This window comes from Triticum dicoccoides, chromosome 3B (genome assembly GCF_002162155.2).
Source record: "Triticum dicoccoides isolate Atlit2015 ecotype Zavitan chromosome 3B, WEW_v2.0, whole genome shotgun sequence".
Taxonomy (NCBI): domain Eukaryota; kingdom Viridiplantae; phylum Streptophyta; class Magnoliopsida; order Poales; family Poaceae; genus Triticum; species Triticum dicoccoides.
The window spans coordinates 241,597,806-241,607,383 of record NC_041385.1 but is presented as its reverse complement, the minus strand read 5'-3'; the positions used below and the strand labels follow the sequence as shown (position 1 = coordinate 241,607,383).

Here is a 9,578-nt window from a genome sequence, read left to right as displayed (position 1 = left end):
AAAATGATCGCGGTAAATGAGTAAGAGACATCATAGATCACACCGTATCCAATAAAGTACGGTTATGACATTCGGACACACCATTTCGCTGTGGTGTTCCAGGTGGTCTTAGTTGTGAAACTATCCCATGTTGTTTCAAATGAAGACCAAACTTGTAACTCAAATATTCTCCTCCACGATCAGAACGTAGAAACTTTATTTTCTTGTTACGATGATTTTCCACTTCACTCTGAAATTCTTTGAACTTTTCAAATGTTTTATACTTATGTTTCATCAAGTAGATATAACCATATCTGCTCAAATCATCTGTGAAGGTAAGAAAATAACAATACCTGCCACAAACTCCAATACTCATTGGACCGCATACATCGATATGTATTATTTCCAACAAGTCAGTAGCTTGTTCCATTGTTCCGGAGAATGGAGTTTTAGTCGTCTTGCCCATGAGGCACGGTTCGCAAGCACCAAGTGATTCATAATCAATTGATTCCAAAAGTCCATCACTATGGAGTTTCTTCATGCGCTTTACACCGATATGACCCAAACGGCAGTGCCACAAATAAGTTGCGCTATCATTATTAACTTTGCATCTTTTGGCTTCAATACTATGAATATGTGTATCATCACTATCAAGATTCAATAAAAATAGACCACTCATAAGGGTACATGATCATAAAAGATATTACTCATATAAATAGAACAACCATTATTCTCTGATTTAAATGAATAACTGTCTCGCATCAAACAAGATCCAGATATAATGTTCATACTTAACGCCGGCACCAAATAACAATTATTCAGGTCTAAAACTAATCCTGATGGTAGATGTAGAGGTAGCATGCCGACGACGATCGCATCGACCTTGGAACCATTTCCCACGCGCATCGTCACCTCGTCCTTAGCAAATCTTTGTTTAATCTGTAGCCCCTGTTTCGAGTTGCAAATATGAGCAACAGAACCAGTATCAAATACCCAGGCGCTACTACGAGCATTAGTAAGGTACACATCAATAACATGTATATCAAATATACCTTTCACTTTGCCATCCTTCTTATCCGCCAAATACCTGGGGCAGTTCTGCTTCCAGTGACCAATCCCTTTGTAGTAGAAGCACTTAGTTTCAGGCTTAGGTCCAGACTTGGGTTTCTTCACTTGAGAAGCAACCTTTTTGTCGTTCTTCTTGAATTTCCCCTTCTTCCCTTTGCCCTTTTTCTTGAAACTAGTGGTCTTGTTGATCATCAACAATTTATGATCCTTTTTGATTTCTACCTCCACAGCTTTTAGCATCGCTAAGAGCTCGGGAATAGTCTTGTTCATCCCTTGCATATTATAGTTCATCATGAAGCCTTTGTAGCTTGGTGGCAGTGATTGAAGAAATCTGTCAATGACACAATCAACTGGAAGATCAACTCCCAGCTGAGTTAAGTGGTTATGGTACCCAGCCATTCTGAGTATGTGCTCACTGACAGAACTATTCTCCTCGATTTTGCAGCTATAGAACTTGTTGGAGACTTCATATCTCTCAACTCGGGCATTTGCTTGAAATATTAACTCCAACTCTTGGAACATCTCATATGCTCCGTGACGTTCTAAACGTCTTTGAAGTCCCGATTCTAGGCCGTAGAGCATGGCACACTGAACTATCGAGTGGTCATCAACACGCGTCTGCCAGGCATTCAAAATGTCTGCAGTTGCGGGCGTGGGTGGTACACCTAACGGTGCTTTCAGGACGTAATTCTTCTGTGCAGCAATGAGGTTAATCCTCAAGTTACGGACACAGTCCGTGTAGTTAACTTAGTTTTCTCTAGGAACACATTAAAATTCAAAGGAACAGGAGCACGGACCATTGATCTACAATAACATAAGCATGCAAAATAACCATCAGGACCAAGTTCATGATAAATTAAAGTTCAATTAATCATATTACTTGAGAACTCCCACTTAGATAGACATCCCTCTAGTCATCTAAGCGATCACGTGATCCAAATCAACTAAACCATGTCCGATCATCATGTGAGATGGAGTAGTTTTCAATGGTGAACATCACTATGTTGATCATATCTACTATATGATTCACTTCGACCTTTCGGTCTCAGTGTTCCGAGGCCATATCTGCATATGCTAGGCTCGTCAAGTTTAACCCGAGTATTCTGCGTGTGCAAAACTGGCTTGCACCCGTTTGTATGTGAACGTAGAACTTATCACACCCGATCATCACGTGGTATCTCGGCACGACGAACTGTAGCAATGGTGCATACTCAGGGAGAACACTTGTACCTTGAAATTTATTAGGTGTCATCTTATAATGCTACCGACGTACTAAGCAAAATAAGATGCATAAAAGATAAACATCACATGCAATCAAAATATGTGACATGATATGGCCATCATCATCTTGTGCTCATGATCTCCATCACTGAAGCATCGTCATGATCTCCATCGTCACTGGCGCGACACTTTTGATCTCCATCGTAGCATCGTTGTCGTCTTGCCAACTATTGTTACTACGGCTATCGCTACCGCTTAGTGATAAAGTAAAACAATTACATGGTGATTGCATTGTATACAATAAAGCGACAACCATATGGCTCCTGACAGTTGCCGATAACTTTGTTACTAAACATGATCATCTCATACAACAATTTATATCAAATCATGCCTTGACCATATCACATCACAGCAAGCCCTGCAAAAATAAGTTAGACGTCCTGTACTTTGTTGTTGCAAGTTTTACGTGGCTGCTACGGGCTTCTAGCAAGAACCGTTCTTACCTACGCATCAAAACCACAATGACTTTTCGTCAAGTGTGTTGTTTTAACCTTCAACAAGGACCGAACGTAGTCACACTTGATTCAATTAAAGTTGGAGAAACAGACACCCGTCAACCACCTTTGTGCATAAGCACGTCGGTAGAACCAGTCTCGCATAAGCGTACGCGTAATGTCGGTCCGGGCCGCTTCATCCAACAATGCCGCCGAACCAAATTGTGACATACTGGTAAGCAGTATGACTTGTATCGCCCATTAATGCAGTGTACTAATGCCAAAAAAGATTATAAAATATGTACTCAATATGGAGATGTTCGTGCAGTGCAGAACCACGGTCCGTCCTATGACATTTTCCACTAGAGATGAGGTGGTGGAGTTTATCATCTACTCCGTCCGTAAAGAAAAAATATAAGTGTAAAGAAATATAAGTGATCTAAACAATCTTAAATCTCTTATATTTCTTTATAGAGAAGTAATTTAGTTTAAATTATGCGACTGGAAAATGGTGCAAATTTCATTTGCGTTCGGCGCATGGTTGGGTGTCAGCCAACATTTCTAGTGTTTGTTATACTGTCATGATTGAAGATAAATAAATCGATAGGTTTCGTTAGAAAAAAAGAATGCGTTAACCGAAGGCGCAGACGGACATTTATTTTGTTTTCGCACGTCCAGAGCATGGCGAGCCCGCGGCGGCGAAATCGCGCGCCAAAAATTGGCGCGCTCAGATTTGGCAGGGCTGGTGTTGGCGCCATCCAACCAGCCCATTTCACGCCCGCGGCTCCCGCTGGCAAGTAAAGTACTCATCTCGAGCCCGCCCAGCCCCCTCGCTCCCTCTCCCAAACCCCCCAGTTTCCATAGCCGCCGCCAAGCCGAAGCGCCGGACCCTTCAGCGCCGCCGAATTGCCGACTGCTCTCACCAAGGCGGGTACGCCACCTCGAACTCCCCTCTCCTCCTCCTCCTCCTCCTCCTTCCCCACGTCCCCTACCGGTCTACGGCATCGGTGTGTCCCCATCGATTTCTTCTGCCGTGGCATGAAAGCCCCTAGCGCAGCTTGCTTGGATAGATCCGAGTCGCATCCAGTTTAAATCGGTCCTCGCTCGCCGTGACCAATCGAATCCGGAAACACAGTTTTGTGGGTGGTCTTGTTTCGATCGATGGCGGTGATTCCTTTGTTCTATCGGAGCTCTCACTCCTTTATCGGATTTGTTTCTGGCATGAACTCGTTAATATATCCATCACTTGATCGATATGATTGAGTTTTTTTTTTTGCGAGGATATGATTGAGTTAATGTTGTACGGAGAGCGCGAGATCAATCCACTGTAGCGTAGGGATCTGATGTGCATATGCCCTGGTCGGAAACCACTGAAATGTAGGGCTATAACCAAGCATGTGATTTAGAGAGGTCATTTTGCCAGTATATATGAGCAGATTTTGATAACATAAGTTTTTTTTTGCGAATAAACATAAGTTGTTAATGCTGTCACTACCGTGAACTATAGTAGCCACTATAGTAGCCAAACTGTCTGGTTAATCAGCATGTATTGTTGTATCTTGCTCATCCCTAATTTTTTTTTGCATGGCTGACACTTTGTAGCATGGTTATCTCTTATCAGCGCCACAACTTTAGCTACACTGATAGGGCACTATGTGCAATCTTCTTCCATGTGGTTGGTTAGCATGATGGAATGACTATGGGATTTGTCAATTTACTTGTTCTCCATGCTATCTGATGACAATGCTGAATTGAGTTGATTAGTTTGATGCCACACCATGCAGAGATGGATACTTCAGCTCCTTCACCATTTGTCAATGGAGAGACTCTGAAGATGTTTCCTGGGCGACGAGTGCGCACAGTGGTTCAAGTCCAACACAATGAAGGTGGAGTTCTTCTCGGGCTGTCCACTGATGGACATCAGTTGACTATCAGAGGTGCCACTGGTGCCCCTGAACCACCACACTACATTGAGGTTATTGGGATCGCTGACAGCAGCCTGTCCATCCGTGCTGAATCTTGCACTGATTTTGGTGAAAACTTTGGTGAGATATGATGTGCCTTTTGGATTATAGTGTCTTTCTTTGCACTTCATTACAGTTAATGTGATTGTTAGTTAATTCTTCTCGCTGCAATGGGGTTTGACTTTCAATTTTTCAAAATTCAACCTTGTTTCCTTTTACATAATTCCATAGACATAAGAGGAGCTGTACCTATATTGATGTTCCATTACCACCTTAGATCTGTGAGGAGAAGGTGAATGAATACGAAGCATACATTTTGATTACTCTATGAACGTGCTTTGTTCCTGAACCGGTTTGCTGCTTACCGCATGGCTTTGTTATTCTTCGTTTAAGTCAACATATATTAATACATGTCTAGTTCAAATCTAATTTTGTTTGAGAGCATCGGAGAAACCCAAGTGACTGCTTGTGTTTATCTGAATGCTAAATCTAGAAGCTGTTTCCCTTTTATTATCTGGAACAACCAAAACTGGAAAGCCAAAGCTGACTTAAGCTATTGGGCAGAACAGAGTATCTACCTAGTTATGTTTCTTCAGATGCTCTAATTAACTTAGCTTCATCCATGAAATGGTGCCTAATTTATTATGATTGACCATCATCTTTGGATTGATGTCAGGGTGACTGCAAACATTGTTTATCGTGGGAGGAGAATTTATTGTAGCTTACGAGCAATCATTCTGAATATGTAGGGTTATTTACTTATTTAGCTCACCAGTGCAGCATTTCTTATGACAGCTTGCCAAGATATCTTCATTAACAAGCACATTTCAGCCTTTTGTAGTTATTTTATTCTGCACTTCCCACACAAACAGAAATAATTCTACTTAGCCCTTCTTTTTCTTGAGTCAACATCTTTGTTTGTGATCCAACATTATCTATCTCTTTTCAGAACCTCATTGATCTCCCAACCATGTTAATCTTGCAGATGGTGTGGCATTCAACGGGCTATGCAAGCTTGCGAATGACAAGTACAAGTACCTGTTCCTGTAGAATTCAGCATCACACAGAAGGCGTTTGGAAAATCAAGCATGCTCGTCATTGATGATGTGTTTGCCGCTTTAAGATCTGTTCAAATGTTACTTTACTAGCATCAGTAATCAGTTACTTAGGGTCAACTTTGCGCACTTATCAGGACATGTTAACCTAATCTATGTTGTAGCTGTATGAGGGTAATTGTGTGTACGCCCCTTGCAGTTGGAGAGCCTATAGCTTTTGCTGCTTCTAAGCAAAGTAAACCAAAGCTTTATGTTACTATCACATGGATTTGGACCCTGGAAAGGTTCACTTGCGTCTGATGATCCTGTATGCACCTTGATGATTTCTGATGAATCCTTCATAGCCCAGACTACTTGCAAGCTGAATGCTTTGGTGGAAACTATATCTGTTGATCAAACAGGTCCTGTTGAAAATGATTTGTGAACTCTATATTGAATGTCCGAAGCCACCTGATTTGTGCTCTTGTAGCAGAGAGCCTTCTATTTGATCGTTTTATGGTTTAGATCTCTGTTTAGAACTTCCACCCAAGTGATTGTGTTAACACACACACACACAAACACACACACACAAAACTGATGGTGGTGAATTCAAGGGAGCTTTTTGGTTGGCGTTGGACTATCAGTTGAAATTTCCTCCAAGTTCAGTGTAGCACAAGGCCAATTTTATGATCTAATCAAGTATATAGTGATCTAAAACGTCTTATATTTGTTTACAGAGGGAGTAATTATCAATCCTTTCCCTGCATTTTGTAGCGTTCTTGAGTACTTTTCACCGTTCCACCAAACAGCCTGTTGCCTTCAGCAGACAGTCTCACTCCTGAAGCCAAGAAAATCAACTCGCGACTGACTAACTAGACTAGATGTGAATCATTCCTTTGAACTTAAGAGTAAAATTGATCAAGAAGCCCCTGCCGACACCAACTTGACAGAAAGGTAACCACTCGTGATGTAAAACTGAAAAATGATGCCACTCTCCTACCCCAAATAAAAAGTGCACTGGAACCATGGATACGATGGATCATGATTGCACTAGGAACATAACAAAATCAAAGAGACATCACAGAAGAAAAAATGGCTCTTTGCGAAACTACTTATGGAAAGGGACATTAGGAATTTAGAAGAAAACCTCTTAAATCGTCCACAAGCCAAAGAGGCCAAAGGCTTCAATGCCACTATAGAACTTTGAGAACAAGCAGTCCCCATCATGAGGCACAGAGAAAAGATAGTGTCGCCATTTGTTTCTAGAAGGACGATGCACTAGATTTTTGAATTATGCCGCTCATCACTTCTCTTGATTGGTGTGTGACATTCGGACTCACAAAAAACAGAGTAATACTTCCTCCGTCCTAAAATTCTTGTCTTAGATTTGTCCAAATACGGATGCATCAAGTCACGTTTTAGTATTAGGTACATCCGTATCTAGATAAATGTAAGACAAGAATTTTGGGACGGAGGGAGTACAAGTGTAAAGTGCATTTTAGATATGTAACTCCCTTCTTCTATGTTTTTTGTTGCTGACTTCAGTAACTTCCTTCTTCTAATAAAACTGTAAGGTGCATTTTTTCTCTCGTTAAAACAAGGTTTTGATCGAGATTTACTTTGTTAATATATGATTTATGAGAATAATATTAATGACATTAGACTTGTAGTACTCCAGTAATAGTATTAAAAAAAACGCATACATGAGATTGCAATATTAATCCAGTAATTGTTTTGTTTGCAGGATTGTTTGTCAAAGCCTTTCTAACAAATAAAATGCACATTGCATTTGGACAAATGGAGTAAGAAAAAAAAATGTACTAACACGAAACACAATGAACAATGGAGAACAAAATTCAGCACAAAGATGTTTATTCCTTACAATATGATGAAGTAAGGAATTGATATGGGTAACAATTTATCCTTCAATCAAATAACTAAAATAGGACTCCCACATAACAAAGATTGAGCCGGCTGAACAAAATCATACTGTATTTGCGATGTATACATAACATTGTTCCCATTTTGCACTGGGGATAAAAGCGCATCAAATATTTTTCAGGTAAGCCCTGAAACTATGCCTTGCCACTTGCCAGACGTGCCGAGATCACCGCGTGGAGAGGGGGTGCATGGACTTTGCGAGCCCGTAGCTCCGGGCTCCTAAGCCGAGGCATCCAAGAACCAGGCCTTGCCGGTACGGCAGAGACGTTGTGCGCCGCCGCGGCCCCTCATCGCGCCCCGCGCCGCCCGGTGCTGCGGCCCTGACCGACGAAACTGACCGGCGAGCAGGCTGCGGCGCCGAGCAGGGCAGAGCTTTCTTGGCCCGCGTCGGCCAGATAGATGGCAGCCAGGATCCTGATCTCTCGGCGGCGGTGGTAATAGGAGCCGGCGGCCTCATCGAGGGATCGCTGCAGGTGCGGCCGAGGAGGTCCCGCAGCGATATCCTCCGCCGCATGGTCTTGGCAGAGGAAGAGGAGGAGGATGACGACGACGCTGATGCCAAGGAGTCGGCAGGCTCTGCAGTCTTCGCGAGCCGCGGGCTCCGGGGCGGCGAAACCGACCTGGTCCGGCGAGGCCGCGGCGAGCGGCCGTCGACGCCGCCCCCGTCCTCCCCCTGCTGCTCCCTGCAATCCGTTTCTTGGCGGATGGGGGAGAGGCAGCCTACGCGGATACGGCCCGAGAGGAAGAGCTCCTCGGCGGAGCTCATGGTGGTGGTGCCGCCGGCGCCGTCGATACCACGGTGGCGCGCGGCGAACTCGAAGTCGCCGGGGGCCGTGCAGAAGTCTCCATCCGCGGAGGGAGCGTAGTGGACCGACGCGGAGGACGCTGGAGGCGAACGGAGGATGTAGTGCACGGGGCTGGCCGGGGCGCTGAAGAAGTAATGGATGCCTCCGCCGTCTTCGTCACACTCACCGTCTCTCCCGGAGCATAGGTAGCGTGCGGGGCTGGAAGGTGCGGTGGCGAGGCCGCTCTCGCCGTGGGCGTGGCCCTGCATTTCGATCGACGCCAGCAGTTCGCCGTCTGAGGTTTTGTGGCGAAGGTGAGGGGCCGAGCCGGCGAGACAGACCTGACGGGGGAGGAGGGATCGTGGAGGGGCAGCGGGCGGTATATGTAACGGCGGGGTCGCGCGTGTCGTGGTACGTGGCTTCGTGGGCTTTGGTCAAGTATAACCACCTGTTTTTTCATCCTATCGGTCGACTGATGTTTTGAAATGATCGACTGAGTCGCTAGCCGTTGGATCCATCGTCAGATCCTGATGAGGCTTGCAACCATGTTAGGCTTGAAGGTTTGCAACACATGTTATGTTGCGCTCGGTCTGATTCAGCCGACGAGGTATGCAACATGGGTCATGGTGTGCTTGGAGGTTTACAACATGTGCCATGTTGTGTTTGGAGATTTGTATCACGAGTCATGTTGCGCTCAAAGATTTGCACCGCGAGTGCTTTGCAACAAGAGCCATGTTGCGCTCGGGAGTTTTGCAAAGAATCAATATGTGGGTGGCGCACATAATTCCAAATCTGCAAGCCACTTAGCATTGACTCCCACCTCACAAAAAAATACATATAGGCAAAGCATGAAAAATACGCACTAGTGCTATCCCATGACCACATGATCGAGTCGCTACCACCCTAACTAGGTGATGAATCCCCCAAGGATGGTCGCGGAGGGTGAGGAATTTGGGGAATTCAACCGCCGAGTGATCCAGGCTGACGTCCTCCACCCACCAGCCTTGCATGGCCTCACTGACCATGCATCTGGATATGAACCTCTTAGCAACCCTAGAATAAATCCACCATGCATAATTTATTGGATTACAA

At 44.4% G+C, this 9,578-nt stretch overlaps 2 protein-coding genes across 4 annotated transcripts; one reads left to right on the top strand and one right to left on the bottom strand.

Annotated features, from left to right (window-relative positions):
• Positions 1-3,545: 3,545 nt before the first annotated feature.
• On the top strand, positions 3,546-6,147 carry LOC119275715 (replication protein A 14 kDa subunit-like). 3 transcript variants are annotated; one of them, XM_037556615.1, is made up of 3 exons: positions 3,546-3,693; positions 4,547-4,807; positions 5,712-6,147. In XM_037556615.1, exons 2-3 carry the CDS (start codon positions 4,549-4,551, stop codon positions 5,774-5,776), a joined length of 324 nt encoding a protein of 107 aa, XP_037412512.1. In that variant the 5' UTR covers positions 3,546-3,693; positions 4,547-4,548; the 3' UTR covers positions 5,777-6,147. The 3 variants fall into 3 exon arrangements, with proteins under 3 accessions (XP_037412512.1, XP_037412513.1, XP_037412511.1); XM_037556616.1 differs by having other exon boundaries at positions 3,558-3,689; XM_037556614.1 differs by having other exon boundaries at positions 3,565-3,693; positions 4,527-4,807.
• A 1,578-nt stretch (positions 6,148-7,725) lies between these two features.
• On the bottom strand, positions 7,726-8,827 carry LOC119275714. Its single transcript, XM_037556613.1, has one exon. It carries the CDS (start codon positions 8,753-8,755, stop codon positions 7,868-7,870), a length of 888 nt encoding a protein of 295 aa, XP_037412510.1. The 5' UTR covers positions 8,756-8,827; the 3' UTR covers positions 7,726-7,867.
• Between the last annotated feature and the right edge of the window lie 751 nt (positions 8,828-9,578).